Source organism: Condylura cristata, unplaced genomic scaffold (genome assembly GCF_000260355.1).
Source record: "Condylura cristata isolate star-nosed mole 26May11 unplaced genomic scaffold, ConCri1.0 scaffold00025, whole genome shotgun sequence".
Taxonomy (NCBI): domain Eukaryota; kingdom Metazoa; phylum Chordata; class Mammalia; order Eulipotyphla; family Talpidae; genus Condylura; species Condylura cristata.
The window spans coordinates 19,820,200-19,840,421 of NW_004567126.1; the positions used below are offsets into that span (position 1 = coordinate 19,820,200).

General features: G+C 39.7%; 1 protein-coding gene across 2 annotated transcripts; it reads left to right on the top strand.

The window, feature by feature from the left end:
• Positions 1–696: 696 nt before the first annotated feature.
• On the top strand, positions 697–20,011 carry MPZL3 (myelin protein zero-like 3). Of its 2 annotated transcripts, none has more exons than XM_004689215.2 (6): positions 697–825; positions 9,559–9,725; positions 12,718–12,928; positions 13,879–14,044; positions 15,617–15,680; positions 17,337–20,011. In XM_004689215.2, exons 1-6 carry the CDS (start codon positions 753–755, stop codon positions 17,361–17,363), a joined length of 708 nt encoding a protein of 235 aa, XP_004689272.1. In that variant the 5' UTR covers positions 697–752; the 3' UTR covers positions 17,364–20,011. The 2 variants fall into 2 exon arrangements, with proteins under 2 accessions (XP_004689272.1, XP_012584831.1); XM_012729377.1 differs by having other exon boundaries at positions 707–825; positions 12,742–12,928.
• Positions 20,012–20,222: the final 211 nt, after the last annotated feature.

The following is a 20,222-nucleotide window of genomic DNA, read 5'->3' on the forward strand; positions in this document are numbered from 1 at the left end:
GGGTACAGGTCAGAGGTGCAGGAGGTGAGGGAGTTCACCAGAGACAGAGTGGGGAGCAAAACAGGCAGATAGAGGAAGTACACTACTGAGGGGAACAGTGGGTGAGAAAGGTGAGGTCTGGTGCACCATGTGGATCACCTCTGGGGATGGGGATCGAACTGGTACTGAAGTGACTGCAGCTAGCTTTGTAGTGGTGTGTGCGTTAAGCCATTGCGCCACCAGGGAGGGCCCTCACCATTGTTATTTTAAAACAATTTATTAAACACTCCTATTCAAGTAGATACTGAGCTGATGCCGTAGTAGGTCCACACACAAAGGAACCAAAAACGAGGTACAAATTAATCAGGAAGGCATAATACATATTTATACATTGAAATATCCTGTATGATCTAGGTCTCTCTGAATTCCAAATTTATATATTTATATATTTTGAGAACATTCAAATAAAATAATCTGGAATAGGGTCAGAATCAAGACTGCAGAGTTCCATAAAAATAAATTTGAAAATTTCGAAAAGTCTGTTGTTTGCATCATTTTCAAGCAAAAGAAAATAATGCCTACGTGAACTAAAGAATCGCCAGTCAGTGAGCAATCCCAGGTGCGGCTCTGGAATGAAGCCATGTTCCCATGGCAACTTGGGAATCGTCCTTTTAAGTCTCCTCGCGTGCTCCCTCCCGCGTCACTTCCGGCGTTACCTGTGCGGTTACCGGGAGCTGTAAACAAGGTGTGCAGGCACCCGGAGAGCTGTCGGGATGCAGCAGAGCGGAGCGACTAGAGGTTGTGGCTGTGCTCTGTTCCCCCTGCTGGGTGTCTTGTTTTTCCAGGGTGAGTACACAGCTGGCTTTGCCCAACTTCCGGCCGGGGGCTTCGGGAAGATCGTCGCTTTTCCGGTTCCGGGTGTGTGTAGGGGTTGTCTCAGGAAAGCCCCCACAAAGTTTCTGGGGTAGGAGGGCTCGTCAGGATTTGGCGTTTATCACGACATTTTGAGGAGGGTTGGTAGTTTTGTCTGTACTTTCGTGAGCCTCTGGTAGTGCGACAACCTCGTGTGCCTAGGTTTTGGTGGTTGGCATCCCTTGTTAGAACCCCGAAGGGCGCTATCTTGTGACGGAGAGATCAGTGGTTGACTCTGCTGTGGTTTTTTGGGTTGTGTTCCCTGATTAGGAAAGGACTTTTCAACTCAGTTTGTCCCAGTCAAGAAAATCATCACTGTTGATTTCATTTTTGTAGATGTTAGAATCTATGAAATAAATAAACCTTTGTTAGTCACAGAAAGGATGTGCTGTGATTTTATTATAATAGACTTGTTGAGAAAGAAGCTTGTACGTTAGTAACTTTAAAAATTTTTTTTTTAGGAAGGGCCTATTAACTCAAATTTTAATATATTAAGTAGTAGCATTTCTAGGACATCCTTAAAATTTGGACAAATGTTGCTTGCTTGCAACTTTCGAATTGCTATGTTTCATTCCAGCACAATTATCTGCATTTTAGAATGTAATTATGTTCTGTGTTGTGTATGTGCCTTCCTGAGAAGTCATAATTTAGTAGGACTAGCACTGGAGTGAGTTGTTTCCTTCATACAATTTAAAATTTCCCTGTGGGTAATAGGAATTTCGAAAGGAGATCTTTAACACAAAGGTTTGTGTTGTCTAAATCTCAGCAGGTAAAGCCGGGAAGTTTTCATTTAGTTGGTGACTAATACCCATTCTACTAGCCCACTCCCTGGTTCCCTCCCAGCTGTTTGTGTCATCCCAAGTGTCCAGTTTTTCAGCTAAATTCTTTTGCAATCTAATGGTTAGGATGATCTACTGTCACTCTAAAATAACCTGGTTTTTCTCTCTTTCTCTCTCACACAGAGTTCAAATATTGTCCTAGGAGAGAGATCTAAATATAATGGTGCCATTTCACATTGAAAAGCATCCATCAAATTCAGACCAAATATTCAAACATTAAAAGTTGATTTTAGGATCTGTGTATTTGTTTGACTGTTTACCCTTGGCTTTTAAATAAATAAAGTAATTTATTAAGTAATTAAGTGTTTTTTAGTATATTCACAGGATTGCACAATAATTTCCACAATTAATTTTCATCACCCCAAATTAGAAACTTAATACCTATTAATAATCACTCTCCATCCCTCTCTTCCCTCACCCCTGATAAACATTAATCTACAATTTATTGCTGTGGATTTGCCTATGATAAATGGAATCATGCAATATGTGTTTCTTTGTGAATAGCTTCTTTCACTTAGCATGTTTTTGAGGTTCATTTTTTGGTGTCTTACTTTTGTCTTGAATCTGTTGGATACTAGACCGATTTTTCTTAAGTGTTTATTTGCTCATCAAAGATAGAACCCATTCAATTACCAGCTTGTTTGAATTCTCTCTAAGTTAATAATGTGGTCTTGCTATATCAGTTGTCTAAATATGCAGAAACAGTAGATGAGGCAGCCTGAAGATCCACTTAAGCATGCAATTTTATGAACCAAAGTTGACAGATTTATATTTTGGAGAATTGGGTGTATGTATTGGGAGTTTTGCCATGGTTCCCACATTTCTTATATGTATAAAATGACCTCTATTTAAATGTGATTTTTCTATTGTGATTTTTTTAAAGATTGGAAAAAAACTTGTTAATTATGAATATGTCTATAATTGGTTGCTTTTACTTGCAAGAACATTTTTTTTTTATTCAGTGAAGATAAATAGCCATAAGAACATTAAACCTAGAATGAGCATTTCTACATACATGTAACTTTGGCTAGATACTTTTCTTATTTTTTGAGTGGAGGAGATAAATTATCTTATATCCATTGATTTTTAAAACACTTGATTTCAGTATACTATATGTGAAAAAAGTGCAGATATGTAAGTGCACCGCTTAATGAAATTTCAGAAACTGAATTTACCTGGGTAACCAGCACCTAAATCGGGGTATAGAATATCACTGGCTCTTCAGGAGTCTTCCCTGTGCTTGGTTCAGTCATTATCCCTTCTTCCTGTCCTGATGTGTGACAGTGTACATTAGTTCATCCGTGGGTCCTACTTTTCTGTAACTATTTAAGACCGACCCACTTACCCAGAGTTTATATTTTAGTGAAGTGACTAAATATTGATACCTTTGTGGCAAAACTATGCTTATGAATTTGGACTTCAAATATATAAAAGGAAGAAGTTGGGAGGTAAGTAACTTGGTTTACTCACTATAATTCAGTAACTAAAAATTTGCCCAGAACACACAATTTTAATGTGTATTTTGTAGCAATTTTTTGTTGTGCTAAAAGAGATTTGTTTTGTTTGGTTCAGATGAATAAATCATTACTGAGCATCTACAATGTGCTAGGCTATTTCCATAAGGCAGAAAAGTTAATAGATAATTTTAGAATCTAGTACTAACAGAGAAATGCATTAGAAGCCAGTGAAGTACAGTAAAGGCACCCTTAATCTGCCATGAAGATACACAGAATATGTCCCAGGAGTACCCAAATTTAAATCTTGAAAGAAAAATAAAAGTTAGTGATAGGAAGTAAGGAAGATTCCAGACATAGGGACATAAAAAAAGGCACAGAGGCATTAAATAACTTCCCAAGCAAAGTTTTTGAAACCCATTTGGTTGGTTTAGCATACCTCTTTGGTCAGGAGAATGGTATGCTAAAAGGAGCGACTATGGCTCTCCAGAAGTTATGCACATTTCTTCCTAACTCAGAGACTTTGCCTTGAAAGTAGCCATAATGGAACTTAACAAACCCTACATATTTGAGCTTTCCCCTAGCTGCTCACCAGCACACCTCTGCATGTAATAATGGATTTAGTTCAGATAGGATCACCCCTTAGAGTCAGGAGGAGTTTTAGCTATTAGTTGGCGCCTCTCCCACCAAATCCACCCACTTCCCTTCTATGTATTTTAGACCCCGGATAGCTAGTCTCTTCCCGAAGCCTTCCTCTGACTTCCAGTTAGGTGTGGCCAATGGAAGACATTGCCAGAAAATTGAAGGGCAAGAAGAGAAAACATCAGGGTCTTTCTTTTCTGTTCCCTCTCCTGTCAGGTGTCAGCTCCAGATCTTACCAGCTGTGGTCACATTATTTCCTCCCTCTGTTCCTTCAGGTCTGGGGCTGGTAAAGGCTTTGTGTATTTGTTGATTTCCTTGATCCTGAGGAGAGTTTCTTTGAAAGTGGCCCATAGGTTTTTCAAAATATCAACTGATGGTACTATTTCCTAACTTGATAGAGTTATCTTCCTCCAAACTCATGCACAATGTGGGCAAGAGTGGATAGTCGAAGAAAACCAAGGTATCGTTAATGAATATCGAGTTGAAGACAAAAATAAAAAAGTTCACTGTGTTCACTTTCATGTCTGTGAAAAGTGATTCTTGCCGATTCAGGTCAGCATATCTAGTAACATTTGGCCACTCAGATAAGTCATGGCTAACACTATAGATTGGGGAGTTTTTGGTTTACTAGAAGCTACTAAACCTATAAAAGTTGGTAGGATTTAAGTGGAAAATGTTGAATGAAGAACTATGGGTTAAGGGTGACACGCTAAAGGACACCATTGTTTAAGGGATGATAGGAAAGGAGGAGCCTTAGAAAGGTATTTGATAGAAACTATAAAAATGTGGAGTTTGTGTGTGTGTATATACCACAGATGGTGTTAGAGTTGTTTGGAGGGACACTAAGGACATTCAGATTTGTAGCTCTAACTCATATTTCTTCTTTGCTTTAAACCATTGTCAGCAAACTTTTGTAAGGGCATTGTGGTGGTTTTTTTTTTAGGCTTTGTGGGCCACATAGTTGTAATTAATTACTCAGCTCTTTGGGAGTAGTACCAAAGGAGTCATAAGCAGTGTATGCATGCATGAACATGACTGCGTTCTAGTAGAACTTTACACAAAGACATTGTGTGTTGGATTTGGCCCATGGGCTCATAGTTTGCTAACCTCTGTCCTAAACCTGCTGCTCTCTTGCTATTATCCCTGGGGCATATCAGAGGCACCTTAAACTTAAATCAAATTCATGTTCTTCCATGCCAAGTCTGGTATTTTTTTCTTCTCCTTTGATTCACAAGTGGTAACACTAAGGCTCCCTCTCCCTAACATTCTGCATCTCATCTAGCATGAATTGTTGCTGATTTTACCTTGTGAATATTGTTATCTTCTTAGTTCTTTCCATCTCCACTGCCAACAAATTAGTTCAAGCTTCCCTTATTTCTCATTTGATTAGTAGCTTCCTAAATAATCTCCAATTTACTCTCGACTCCTAAGTGACTTCCTTAGAGTGATCTTTTAAAAATGCCAACTTCATCATGTCTCTTCCCACTGAATACCACAATTAAGTATTCTTCCCATTAGATTCCTGTTTAGCTCCTCGCCTCATCTTCTTTTCTCCCATGTTTGCTCTCTGTGTTGCAGTCATACTGCTTCCTTTCAGTTCATTGACTGTGTTCATTCCTGGCCCAGAAACTTTGCACATGCTGTTTCTCTACATGCTGTGCCCTCTGCATCCTATCCTTATTATACTTCCTTCTGAACGTAGCTTAAAAGTAACTTTTTCAGAGCACTTTCAGTAACCACAATGCTCCCCTACAATAACAGGTGCAGTTATTATAGTCACTCTCTTCCTTTCATTCATAATACCTATCAGAGTTTGTAATTATACATTTGTCCTGGCGATTATTTGACTAATGTTTCAAACTTACACTGTGTTTTAGACTCTAAGACAGAGAATGCATTTGTTTTGCTCACATTTGATCCCAGGCTCAAAGGGTGGCGCAAAACATGCTCAATAAACACGTTTGAAGAATGAATGAGTGAGAGTCTTATCGTGGAGCACTTGGGATAGCAAAAGTCAAGAAGCAAGCAGTCACAGTATCAGAGATTTAGAAAAGTCAGGGTAGAAAATGACTCATTGGAGTTTTTATCCCTTGGATTTGTCTGTTTTAAGACATGATGCTTTCTACCAGAAGTGATAGTAAAGTCCATATTCTTCTGTGGGGTTGCCAAAGTGAGTGGGAAAAGGGAGGGAATAAAAATGACAAGTGTAGACTACTTTCTCACAGATTTGACTTAGGAAGGAAGGAGAGGGCAGTGACTAGTAGTAAGAAGTAATGCAGGATTAAGGAAAGATTGTTAGCTTTGTTGTATTATTTGTTTTTTAAGGATGGGAGAGGCATTTATGTGTTTAGAGATTGAGGAGAGAGAGAGAGAGAGACCCTCTCTAAAGGGAGAGATTAAGGATAGTGGAGAGGGTTTTTCTGCTGGAGCAAGGTGTGGAGGGGAGGAATCCAGGGCAGAGAAGAAGGGGTTGGCTTTGCAGAGAACCAGGAATACTACACCCTTTCAGACTGGAGACTAGGGGAGGAGAGGCAAAGCAGGAAGGTGTGTGACTGGCCAGGTTGTGCAGCCTCAAGTTTCTTGAAGAAGAAGAGACATTGTCTTCTGAGAATGAGAGGCCTAGAGATTGCATAGAGGATGAAAGAGAAAGACAAATGTTTGAGAAGTCAGAAAGAAGAGCTGACCAAGGCCAGTGAAAGGGTTATCATACCCCATTAGGGTTCCACTGTGGGTCGAATTAATGAATTATTTAACTACCTTAAAGTTGTATGCTTTTCTCTTTTAACATACACCAGACACAGTGTAGGAGTGGCTATCTAGAACTGAACTTTTCCTAAGTGGGTGCAATGAGAGAGTGGTGGAACCTTAAGAATATTAAGTATGCTGTAAAAAGGGGGCAAGGAAGTGAGTGGGTACCAATGGACACACTTCATTTCTCTACTAGGACTTTTAATGACCTGTCCACCTCATTCTCTCAGACTCTCTGCTTGCTCACTTCCCTCTAAATTTTTGCCCTCAAGTTACTTCACTTAATAGTCAAAACAGTCTTTAGAAATTGAATGTAATCAGTGGTACGTGTGCTCGAGTAGCATTATGTGCTGTTCTGGGAACACCAAAGCAATGAAGTGTATTAGGGCACTTGGGCAGGAATCAGTCAAGGAACTGAAAGAGAAGTAGTAATATGGTTGCAGCACAAAGAGCTGACTTTTTTTTTTTTAAAGATTTATTTATGCATACCGAACTGGGATACAGGCCAGAGGTGCAGGGGCGGTAAGAGGATTCACCAGAGACAGAGCAGGGAGCAGAACAGGCAGATCGACTAAGTACTCTGCTGAGGGGAACAGCGGGGGGTCAGGAGAGGTCTGGAGAGGTCTGCCACGCCATGTGGTCACCTTGGGGCAGGCAGGGATCTATCTCGTTCGGAAGTGACTTTAGTTTCTTAGTGCTGTGCTTTAACACGCTGCGCCACCAGGGAGGGCCACAAAGAGCTGACATTTAAGCTGCGTTTTGAAAGTGTGAATGGTGGCAAATACGGTATATTGGGAACATGCCATGTAGGGTTGGTAGGAACGGGGAGAACTTTTCAGGTAAGTCATGCTCAAAGAAAGACAGTGGCATGAAAACACATCGTAAATTTAGGAATGACAGATTGTCCTGGCTCCGGTGAAGAGGGTGGTGGGATGGGTAGGTAGGTGGAGTAACAGACTTTGGGGGATAGATTATCATTATTTAGATTTTATGCTATAGCCAATAGAGAATAATTGAAGATTTTTAAATATTTGTCACTGCTCATTTTAATAATAGCTAACTTTATTGAAAGTTTTTAGTTTAGGTGTGATGCTGAGCATTTTATGTATTCTCTTACTTAATCTTATCAGATCCTCACAGTGATTCAGTGAACTAGTTATTATTATTATTCTCATTTACCAAGTGAGGAAACTGAAACTTGAACAGGTTAGGTAACTGTGATCAAGACCTCATAACTAGAAATAGATAGACTTGAACTCAAATCCAGTTGTAATTCTAAATCTATACTCTAAAATTTCTCAAGTGTACTTATATTTTAGGATAAAGGGATGGGGCTTGAGGAGATTGTAGAAGCTACTCATTTCCACCTGTTGTTCAGAGCCTGCTTCTTGAGTGAAGAGAACATTGGGTCAGAAATGAGGACTTCAGAGGGAGCAGACTGAGAGGTGGATGCTTTCTGGGAAGAGGACCAGCAATTGCAGAGGCACAGAAGAAATGATGAGTGTACTGAAGACAGTCAGGACACATCCTCTGGATGAGCCAGGAGCAGTCCTAATCTTTGGCATGGGTCAAGTTCTTATTAGAGTTGTGAACTCAGTCTTGGTCTCCTCCTTTCAATAGGAATGTGAACAGACTAGATTGTCTAGATAGGAGCAAGGACAATGATGGACAGTAGGCAGAGGTGAAGGCAGCAGAACCGATGACTCAGCTGTGTGGGTGAGGAAGGGTTGAACGTGGAGGCTGCACTGAAGAGGTGGCAGTAATGGCATGCATCTGGCACTTACTGTGGGGTAGATTCTTTTCTGTGTTGTCCATGTTTTAACTCATTTACTCCTAACAGTGAGCTTCTAAGATAAGGACTTACGTGCTGTTATTATCATTCCCATCATGAAGAAGAAAAGTAAGTAGTTTAAGACCAGAGGCAGCAAGCGAAAGGACTGGCATTTGCATCCTTTACCACTGGGACTGCTGGCTTTTACCATGTTGTTGGGTTTGCTTGCTCTTCGGAAAACTCGCAGCTCTGTTTGCCTTTGGATTGCTGGATGTCCCCCTTCACTGCTTATGGCAGTGAAAAAATGGCCACCTGGCAAAGGATAGTCACTGTTCTAAGAAAGCAGAGGGGATTGATGAGAAGAAAGTGCCACTCTTTTGTGGGTGTCAGATTTGGCTATGTAAGATGATTTTGAAAAACTAGAGAGTTTAAAAATGACATGTATTCATACCTCTTTAGAATGTATTCCACTGTAACTCCCATGATTTACTTTTTTAAAATTTGTATTTACTTATTTAAATGTATTTTACATCATTGTCCATGTTAAACAATGTTTACTCCCCACCCCAGGTGTAGACCCCATGGAATTTCCTCCCCCAGTGTGCTGTGCACCATCACCACAGTCCCTGTGCTCCTCACTCCTCCCCTCCACCCCCTCCCTCTCCCATGATTTACTTTTGATGCATGCATATTCATTAACCAGCGGTAAGAAAGGAAACAAAACAAAACAAACTAGGTAGAACCTGGAGGCAGCTCTATGATATTCCATGAAACAGTTTCCTATTCTCCTTTTGTTAGTGGTGGAGGCAATGGTGGCTTCAGGTTACAACCGTGCCATCCTTGGGGTAAGTCCTCAGCTGCCGTGTTCCCAGAGGGCATGTATGTTGGAGCAGTGGGTGGTGTTGCCTTTTAGTCTGCTGTGGGTTGACCTGCTTCTTTGTGCTTGATTTGATCATAGATGTGTATTTGGAAAAATGCTGGTGTGACAAGGTTTAAAATTTTTATCCAAACATTCATTCTATGATTTAATATTGTAAACTGACAAAAATACTACCCTTGATTAATTCAGGTAACCATTCCTCATCCTTTTGGGTTGGCCTGAGAAGATATTTATTGCTATGGTTTTTGAAGAGAACCCTAAAAATGATAAATAGTATCTCCATATATCCCACCCAAATGAGTGCGTTTAAATGTCTGGCCTTGCTTTGATTAGGTGTTTCTGTCGTCCTTTCCTTGGAAATTAAAGTGGATGCCAATGTCCGGGGTTATGTTGGAGAAAAGGTCAAGTTGAGATGCACCTTCAAGTCCACTTCGTCTGTCACTGACAAGCTCACAATAGACTGGACATACCGACCTCCCAGCAGTAGTCGCACAGAGTCAGTAAGTGCATATTTTTTTGGGGGGTAGTAAAATACTTAAAATAATTTTTTATTATAATAGTTTATTTTTACATCATTTGTGCCTTTTCCCATCTCAGTTGTAATCCCCGTGGGCTTCCCATCACCAAATTACCCATGTGCCATCACCATACTCTAGTGCACTTCCCTCCCTCCACTCCATTTCTGATCCCATTCCCCACTCCACCCCTGTAAAATGTCTCTGGTATATAGTTGTTTATTATTATTTTCTCGCCTGGTCCATTATGCTCCTGCTATATGAGTGAAGCAATCTGGTATTTTTCTTTTTCTTTCTGGCTTATTTCACTAAGCATGATCCCTTCCAGGTCCATCCATGTTGCTGCAAAAGGCATGGATTTATCTTTTTGATTGCTGAGTAATATTCCATTGTGTATATATACCACATCTTTTTAATCCAGTCATCTACTTTTGGTCATTTGGGTTGATTCTATGTCTTTCCTATTGTAAATAAAACAGAAATAAACAAGGGGGTGCAGGTGTCTTTTCGAATCAGTGTTTTCATGTCAGTAAGTGCATATTTTTAAGGATATTTCTTTGAACGTTTTGTGGTCAACAGCACTGAGATTCCTTTATTTCAAGTCACAGGCACATCTTAGACCGGCTCACCTTAGGCTAGAAGATGAGCTTCTACTTAAATATTATAGAAAGGGATAAGCTTCTACCTGGTACCACATTCGTTTAGTTTTGTAGGGCTTTTTATTCTTTACATAAGAATCTTATAAATACGTTCTAGGAAAAAAACTGTCAGAAGCTCTGAGGAAATGTGGTTTACTTTCTTTTCCCTTTCTTGTTTCTTTTTGCATTGTGTCATGGCTTCATTTACAAATTTGAGCTGCAAAGAAGGGCACCGCCAGGATTATTGCATAGAAAAGTTCTGTAGGTCCATTTCTCTCAAAGCTGCTTGTTTCCTGTCAGGTGAAGTTATCTTGGTGGGCGGGTTTATCTGTTTGTAGATCTGTCCTAGATTTAGCTTGGCATCCTCTTCTAGTGACTCTGCATCTGCCCTGATTTATATAGCTCCTTTTGAAGGAAGTGGTGGCACTTTGTATTGATGACAGATGCTGCTGGTGATAGACGGCCTTACAATATCAGAAGCAATATACTTTAATCACACACTAAAATAGACTTCGTGGTTCAGATCACATTGCAGATGTCTAATAGAAGATTGCAGTGCTGTCAACAATCCTTTGTCTTTATGTTTCCAGCAGTTTCCTTAGCTCAGGGTAGATGCTTTGAGAATGTGAATATCCTACCAGGTGAGAATGTATTTTTGAAGTATCCCCAATTTGTTGATTTGTTTTTTTTTTTTTATTGGAAAAAGTTTCTCTTTGATTTTTAATGTATAAACTTTGAATTTGTTTTGGGAGCCAGTGGTGAATGTCATTTCACTTGGAGTTAGGTACCTGGCTCAGGCGAAGGAAGCTAGGCTGCAGTTCGGCTTCCTTTTTCTTTAGACTTAAATTGGTTCACTGTGGTTTGGGGAACTGTGAGAGATCTTATTTGGCCCTGCCTTCTTGGCCAAAAGTAGGACAGAGCAAACAATGGGAATCTTCCTAGGTCAGAAAGCTTAAATGCAAACAGCTGCGCTTGTGTGGTGCCGTTCTCTGTGAGACTGATCAGAAACTCTGCAGATTTACCTAGAGTAAGAGTTAGTGATTCTTTAAAGACACAGCCCATTAGGATTCTGCCAGACTAATTTATAGCAATGATTTGAATATTACTACTTTAGCTTGGAAATTAGGAGTTGGAGTGATCTTGATCATACAAAGCATATCTTGTTTTGACCTTCAGACCTTTTTATATAAATGCTGGTCATCAGTGGTAGATACTCTTTTCTTCCTCTTGACATCCTCATCACATATATTATTTCTTAATTTCTGTATTTCTCCCTGGACTGTAAATTCGGTGAGAGCAGGTACTGTGCCTGTTTGCTCTCACTGCATCCTTTTGCTGGATGTGGTGCCTAGCACATAGCAGCTGTGAAATAAATATTTGTTGAATGAATGCACAAGTAAATGAACCAATAAGTGATTCAGCGTCTTCTCTGGGAAGTTGTCAAAATTGGGTAATTCAGTGGTTGTAAAATTTGGGGTACCGAGTAAACAAAGAAAGAGGAAAGCCTTCAATCTTGCACAACAGAGAGAGGAGCCTGTGGTGTGGCAATACCTGCCTGACCTGCCACCAGATATAATTATGTGCCTCTGGTGACAAAGTCAGTGTCTGATCATCAATCTGAAGTAGCTTCACTTAATTTAACATATATTCGTTGAATACTGGTCATGCATTTGTTTAAGGTTTTTATTTGAGAAGGTGATTTTAAGAATAAACAAAAGCCTCTCCTTTCCCACTCATGCATACTGTACCTTTTTAGCTCACTTAGTTTTTTTTCTTTATGACCTTGTTTCTTTTTCTGTAAATTCAGAGTAACAATACCATGTAGTTTAGCACTGTTATGAGGTTAAATGAATAAATTTGTGGACGTTGTTTGTGAACTATAAAATCCCACACATGTGTTAGATGCTACTTTAGAATAGGGTTTCTCAGTATTGGCGTGGTTGACACTTTGAGCCTGATCATTTTTGTGGGGGGCTGTTCTCTGCGCTGTAGACTTTTAGCAATATTCTTGGCCTCTACCCACTAAATGCCAGCAAGTATTGTGACATGCAAAAATGTCTCCAGATATTGCCAAATGTCTTCTCGAAGGCAAATTTGCCCCCAAGTGAGAAATACTGCTTTAGAATTTCAGGGAGAATTTAGAAGAGGTTTGAAAGTTCAAACCTAGAACACTTTCATCAGGTCTTTTTTGATAATAGTTATTAACCTGTCCTTTAGCAGGATGGTTAAAGCATAAATGCTCAACTGAGAAAGCCCATTTTACATGTGTATTTTATTTTGGACCTTTTAGCTTTACATTTTCCATATTAACTTTTTTTCTCATGGTGTCATTTTCTTAGATTTTTCACTATCAGTCTTTCCAGTATCCAACCACAGCAGGCACATTTCGGGATCGAATTTCCTGGGTCGGAGATGTATACAAAGGGGATGCATCCATAAGCATAAGCAGCCTCACCACAAAGGACAACGGGACATTCAGCTGTGCTGTGAAGAACCCCCCTGACGTGCACCATAATATTCCTGTGACAGAGCTAACAGTCACAGAAAGGGGTAAGCTTCCAGCCACCACACTTCTTGCAGTGCTCTGTGACTGCTATGGTGCTTTCTGGAGAGATCGATAATAACCAAGCGACTTCATCTTTGTAAGCCAGTTGACTATGGGAACATTCTGTCATCCTGAATCAACTATTAGGGTGAAAATCTTTATCTATATTTTTCAAATTAAAGCTGTTCATCAAACATGTCATGGTTTTTCATTCTCATTATTTTTTATATTAACTGTGGTTGACCAGGGTCTTGTGGATTGGGTGGCAAATCCCTGAATGAAGGGAGGATAGCTATCTATATGAAATAGAAGTCATTCTGGCTTCCTAGGTTATGAGACCTGTGTTCTTGCCTGTGTCTTGAAAGGGTATCCCCTCTAAGGGGATCTCCCATCTTTCATGTTGCAAAGAGCAGCAGTTTCCTTTCAATGTGAAATAGGAAGGGAATAGGCTAAGGACTGGCCTTTTTTCCTACGTTATCCTCTGGTGACTGAGGGTCAGTCATTCCAGTCCTTACTGGCTTTAAATCAAAGAATGAGAGACACACCACTATGATATGCTTCATTAGAGATAACTTCTCTCTCAAGTATTTCTCAGGACTGTCTTTTTTATTCCATTCTTCCTCCTCCCTTCCTTTCTTCCCCTCTTCTTCTCCAACTTTTCACTTTTTCCCCTCCTCTTCATCATTTTTTCCTTCTCCATCTCTTAAAGACAATAGCTCATAGGTTTCTTAGAAAGAACATCGAAGGGGTAGATAGCAATGTTCTAACCCTAGCTTGTGGAATTGTGGGTAGAATTTTACATACCTGTACTTTTGCATATTTTCTACTTTTTCTGCAATGAATTTATTCCTTGGGTCATCAGAATATAAGCAAAAGTAAAAACCTATCTCATGTGAAAGGAAACACTTTTGCATGTGTTTCTTGTTACTTTTTTTTGTTTTTTGACCTCCTTTAGGTTTTGGAACCATGCTGTCCTCTGTCACCCTTCTTTCCATTCTCGTGTTCATCCCCTCGGCTGTGGTGGTGGTTCTACTGTTGGTGCGAATGGGGAGGAGGTCCGCAGGGCTGACGAAGAGGAGCAAGTCTGGCTACAAGAAGTCATCCATTGAGGTTTCAGATGAGTAAGTTCAGCTGGAGTCTGGACTGAGGATCCTGTCCACTCAGAGTCCTGCTTTGTGGACCTGTGTCCATAATGTCCTCTCTTCCAGGCCAAGTTTAGTTCCGCTGGTGAAGTTTCCTAATTTGAAGGAGGCTAATTCTGCCCAGGGTACTAGAGGAAAGATTGAAAGTGAGATTTTCTTGATGTTAATTCAGAGAGAGAGAATGAAGGTTTGATATATGTTCCTAGTCTCCTGCTTTGGCTGTCAGGTTGCACAGTCCTATGGCTCTGAAGATGAACTCTCCAGTGGTTGTGTCTTTCCTTTCAAATTAATAGGAAAATCCAGTTGTTTTTGCTACTGAGTTGATGTCTCCCAACAAAAAAATGCCTGAGCAGTGAGAGAGGTATTCAAAATAGTCTTGGAGGGCAAAAGCAATGTAAATTAAAAGCAACATCTACTTTACATCAACAGATTCTCTAAATTGTGGCTAATTGGACTGTACTTCTCAAAAGTGTTTATCAAACATGTAGGCATAAATAATCCAGTGTTTTCCCTTGAAATAAATTTGCTAAAGAAAAAGGTAATGGAAGCCTACATAAAGACACTGTTCATTCTCTGTTGTTCATATCAGGGGCTCCTAACCTGAGGAGTGAATTCTCACCTTGACGAGGTAGCCATATACATTTATTTATTTTTTTATGCTATATGCATTTATTTAACGGGAGAGAGGGTGCCCTTTATTAGGAATCTTTATTGTCCCCGCCTCCCCCGAGAAAAGATAAAGAGCTCTTAGTAAAATACAAAAATGCCTACTTCTACACGTGGTTCAACATGACCTCTTATGATCTAACCCTCGTCACATTGTTTATTGTTTTCTGCCATTTCTTCTCATTTGCTTCACATTCCAGTTGCAGAGAGTTTATTTTCTTCTCTAAACATATATACTTGTTCAAATCTCTTTCTTCCCATGTGCTTTTCTCTTACCTGGAGTCCCCCTCCCCCTCTCTTGTTAGCCTGAGTCTCCTTCCTTATCCTCCCAGCTTCAGCTGAAAGTCGCCTCTTTTAAGTGTCCCTGAGTCCTCTGGGGAGAACTAGTCACACCCTCTCTTCGCTATCCCAGCAGTTTAAGCTTAACGCTATTAGTAAACAGTCTTCATTGTATTGTGTTGAACATGCTTGTTAAGTTTTAACAGGTCTCTTATCCCTATGAGGTAGTGAGCTACTTAAGGACCTTGTCTTATTATGTCTTTCTCCCCAGCCTAGCACAGTGCCTTTTATATGGTCAGTGCTCAGTGCCTTTCTCAATAAATGATGGTTACCAGCAACTCTTTACTGAGTACATGTATAAACTCATGTTTTTTTTTTTTTAAATTTAGTCTTAACACTAGCCTTTAAGAGTAGATGATAATACCTGCATTTTAGAGATGAGGAAACAGGCTCCTGGAGTTTAAGCAATTCACCCAGTCACTGTGCCAGTAAGTGGCAGAACTGGAATTTAGAACCAGCCCTGTGTGGCTTCAATATCTGTGTCTTAACTGCTCCACTCTACTGTGGCTGGTGATTGCTCATTGTGGGTTTGTCCTCTTCCTACAGCACTGACCAGGAGGAGGAGGGTGACTGTATGGCCCGGCTTTGTGTCCGGTGCGCCGAGTGTCTGGTAAGCCCATTTCTTATGTTCACTGTTCATATGTAGCTGTCCTGTTTTGCCCTTAGAGGAAGGAGAGGACAGTTTAGAGTGAGATGTGAATCCAGGTCTTTCTCTAGAGCATTTGGTCTAAAGCTCCTACCAATTCTAACCATTATTTTGTGTCCGATCTCATGAGTTTGGTCTCTTGGGTTGGAGCAGGGACTGTGTAAGGCAGCCTCTGCTGACTGGCAGGGAACATCCTGAAAGGCGCAGGTCCCATCACCCACTAAGTTATACTGGGAAATTTGGCACCAAAGTCCTGAATTTAACTTTTCTGTAGAGCCTCAGTTTTTCCAGGGAAGGAGTAAGATAACCTCTTAATGACTTAATGCCTTTGCTAATTAGAAACACCCATGTTGAGAAGCATACATTTTGATTTAATTTTCAAATGTCTGTCATTCCTCTTCCTTTGAGCACTTGCTGTGACTAATAGGTTTTGGGGCTGTCCCAGCATCGTAGGAGGAAGAGACTCGCTGAAGTGGTGGAGTTGGAAACAGGTCAAAAGCAACTTATGATCTAATATGAGGCATACTTGTCATTGCAGGATTTAAACTTGAGCCTCTCTGTACTTATTGCCAAGTTCAGCACTTGGCTATGTGACTGCAGCCCAGTTATTCATTGCATTGTTCTTTCTTTCTCTTGGGTATACTTCAGTATAATAGGTGAGGTGAGGGAAGGGCTAATGGTACCATTGGAAAGGATCTAATATTAATCCTTTGGGGTTTGAAAATTTTGATATCACAAAATAAGCTAATGTAATTATTATCTACATTTCAGTCATTAATTTAACCCTGCAGTTATTGAATATCTGTCATGTGCCAGATAGGGTTCGAGGTACTTAGGAAATAGTAGTAAACAGAACTGACAGTTCTTGCCCTCAAAGAACTTGTATTCTTTCCATATTAGAAAAATCTTACCCTCCAAGTCCCAGTCTGTGAGTGGAATAGATTTTAGGATGAAGATCAGGAGCTGAAGTTGGATGTATTAAATTTGTAATAATTTTTAAACATGCAAATGGAGATGTGGAATAGGCGATAGGCTATATAAGTATGAATTCAGGAGAGAGATCTAGACTGAAAGCATATTTAGGAGTCAATTAGCAGACTCACTAGGAGATTTTTGTACCAAGGAAATGAGTGTGTACAGAAAAGACATCAAAGGAATGAGCCCTGGAGTGCAGCAAGGCATATAGACTGGGGAGCTGGAGAAGAATTAGTAAAGGATGTTGAGAAAGAATACACTGTGAGATAGGAGGAAAGCCAAGAGAGTTGGATATCCTGGGAGCCACATGAAGAAAGTGTTTCAAGGAAGAGAAAGTAATTAAATGTGTCAGTTGCTGCTGAGTCAGGTCAAGTAAAATGAGAACTGAGAATTGATTATTGATGATCTGGTGATGTGGAGGGAACCCTTAGAATTTCAAAGCAGAAATTGGTCTAATAGACCTGGTTGTATTGAGGTCCTGTGAAGCTTTATGGGGATTTCAGTGTGTTGAGTCAACACCATGTACTCTTCCCTTCCCCCAAGCTGACTTTCATTTGGGGGACCCTAATGTGTGGTGTTGACCTGATGCTGATTGTGGCATTATATTTTAGACACTGATCATGACTGTTGTACTTTTCCCTCTAGGATTCAGACTATGAAGAGACATACTGATGAAAGTCTGCATGAAGAATCACCTAAAGACAGAAAATGTGCCATCCCACTGATAGCCAAAGCCTCTCAGAGAGGTGGAGCTGGCTTGGACAGTAGTGATGGAGGATTCTGAAAGTCACCGTTAAAGAGCCATTTATTTATTGAAGAAATGTTCTTTTTGTATTTATAAACTGTTTAAACACTTTCAGAAGAGACTTAATAACTACTACTCCTAATAACTTATATTCTAATTGAAGGAAGGAATTCTTTTCCTGAAGATAATTTCTCTTGAATGTATTACATGATTTCTTCCATTTATTTAAGGGAGAATTCTAAATGTTGGCCATGCTGTTGATGCCAAATTTTTTTTTTTAATGAAATGGAACTTGTAACTTCCTGATGCACTACTAGATAAAATGTTTGCTTGGGATAAGTATTGTTTTATGCTCCATGAACATTTTCAGCTGTGACTTAGCATATAGCATAAATTCATTGGTTTAATGATGTCACCATCAATTGTATTTGGGTGACTTGAAGTGTACAACCCTAAATTCCCTAGTAGGGCCAGGAGTCAAAGCTTTGTTTTAACTGGGTTTTTAAAAATAGTAAAGGGTCATTAATTTATGAGGGAGGGAAGGAAGCAAGAAGATTCATTTCTATTGTTTTGTTAGGTGAGTTTGTTACTTTACTGTCTTTCAGTAGCTGCTATATGATTTCTTTCTTGACTTTACAGATTAGAGGCAAGAAGAAATCTTCAAAATCTTTTTAATGAGGACATATAAAATATTTTAGTAATAATTTGCAAGGAAATCTCTCTTACCAGTGTTGTTCTTCAAAACCTTTTTGATTTCTAAAACACACCAAATCTGCATAAATGGAGGTATTTACAAGCTGATCTTGCATAATATTTTGGCTAAGGAAGAGAGTTTGTGCATAATTTAGACTTCTCCCTTTTGTTTTCTAGATGCCTTTTATAGACTTCCTCCTTCTCTTTAGCAATCTTTGTCAAATTTTGACTTACATTGGATTTTCTACAAACTATTAAGAAATATGTCAGAAAATATTTGCAGTGTAGTCCTTTGTAATAAAGTGATACAGTTCACTTCTCAATTGTAAGAGACAAAATTTATCCCCCTCATCCCATTTTAACAGATTTGTCCCTTCCCATGGTTCTTCATTAGTTGACTCAGGGAATTTCCATATGATAGCATTATACACTGTATATGTTATAAATAAATCACTTTTATGTGTTTTGCCAAGATCTATTTTTAAAATTTGGGTTATAAGATCCAAGAATTTTGGTCTCACCTCTTTTGTTAACTTGGTCCATAGGTTACAGGGTCTGGTTAGTTAACAGAGATTACAATTGACTTCTAGTCACATAAATATGTAGAAGAAGCAAAAACAAGCTCCCAGTGTGTATTTCTAGTGGTTATCTTGGCCTACTTGTTAAATTTGTGGTTGTCTGAGCCCAAACTAGTGAGACCAATTTTGATGCCTCAAAGAAAGAAAATATTCTGAGCAATGAAGGTAAATATTTTTGGGCCAGAGAGGATTGAAGCTAAAGATTAATTGTGAGGCAGACTTTTTGTATCTCCTTTTCTCCCTGAGAAAGGAATTCAGTTAAAGCCGTGCAATGAGGAACTAGTTTGGCTAGCTCTGGTTCTGTCCTTTTAGCCATCTTACAAGGCTTCATCCAGTGTGGTATGCTTGCTGCTTTAGGTAAATGGTGCTGTGGAACACTTAGTCATGTTATTTTTTAGCCTTGTTCATGATTTGCTTCCTTTTAAAAATGACCGAGCAACAGAGTCCTTCATGGTAAAAGAGTAAGTTGGTAAGTTAGTCTGCTGCATGGGCCACATCATGGTCACAGGCTGCTATCACTTTCTTTCTTCATCCCTTATATTCAGATCTGGATTATAGCTTTTCCTTCAAAGCCATACCATGCAGTGTTTGGGCATAGACTTCTTTAAGGACAGAGGAACACAGGTTTTTTTAAAACCAATGGTTTGAATATCTTCTAAGGTGCTATTATTTCGCTGTTTCTTTTTGCTGCTCCTTGAGTTCTTATCACACTGTGTGGACACTAGTGTTGGCTAGAAGAGGAATTTCATCCTGAAAGCTACAGAAGGGTAAAAAGTTTTCCAGAATTTTTCTTTGGCTGCTGCAGTGTCTATTTGTGGTGACATGACCTTAAGAGTTTTACACATTGAGCTCTTAATTCTGTTCCTAAGCATGAACTTTAAAGAATGCTTTGTATTTCTCATGTGTCATGTAACCTCAGGCTACTTGGGGGTACATCTTAGTTCTCTTCAGCTCTCAATCTGGACACTGGTGCTTCAAGAGGGAACCACACCTGTCCCTGTTGAAAAAAAATTCTGGAGTTCAAATCAGGAAACTAAATGTTCTACTGTGTCACCCACTTATGGTTCCACAGGGAAGTTCAAGAAGAAGAGTGAGTGGACCGAGCCTGTCATTTAAGTTCACAGCTCCGAACTTTGCTGCCAGAAAAGGCAGCTCCTTTCCTTTGACTGGAGTTGGAGTGTTGCGCTGCTGGGCTGTTAGTTATTGTATTTCACTTGAGTTTTTTGTGGGTGGGTATGCAAAGTTGGGTCACGTACAGACACTGTAACTCTTGATATTCTTAACCACATCATAGTTAATAAACTTCTTTGCACTTTCTGGCTACTTTTTTTTTGCAATATACCTACAAATAAGATGAAAACTGTCATGCAAGAGAGTGGGGGATGGTTTGTGGTTTTCGCCATCAAGCAATCATTCCTCTCCGAGCTGTACCACAGCAAGAATCTGCATAAATTTAGGGGTGTACTGGAGCCAGCTCAGGCTACATATTTTTTAGGAATTTTGCAAGCTAAACTC

Excerpts from the sequence above, each read along its gene's own strand:
- MPZL3 (XM_004689215.2), top strand. The coding sequence starts at position 753 with ATGCAGCAGAGCGGAGCGACTAGAGGTTGTGGCTGTGCTCTGTTCCCC. Across the intron at positions 9,726-12,717 it reads GCAGTAGTCGCACAGAGTCA|ATTTTTCACTATCAGTCTTT; the intron begins GTAAGTGCATAT and ends TCATTTTCTTAG. Across the intron at positions 14,045-15,616 it reads TCCATTGAGGTTTCAGATGA|CACTGACCAGGAGGAGGAGG; the intron begins GTAAGTTCAGCT and ends CTCTTCCTACAG.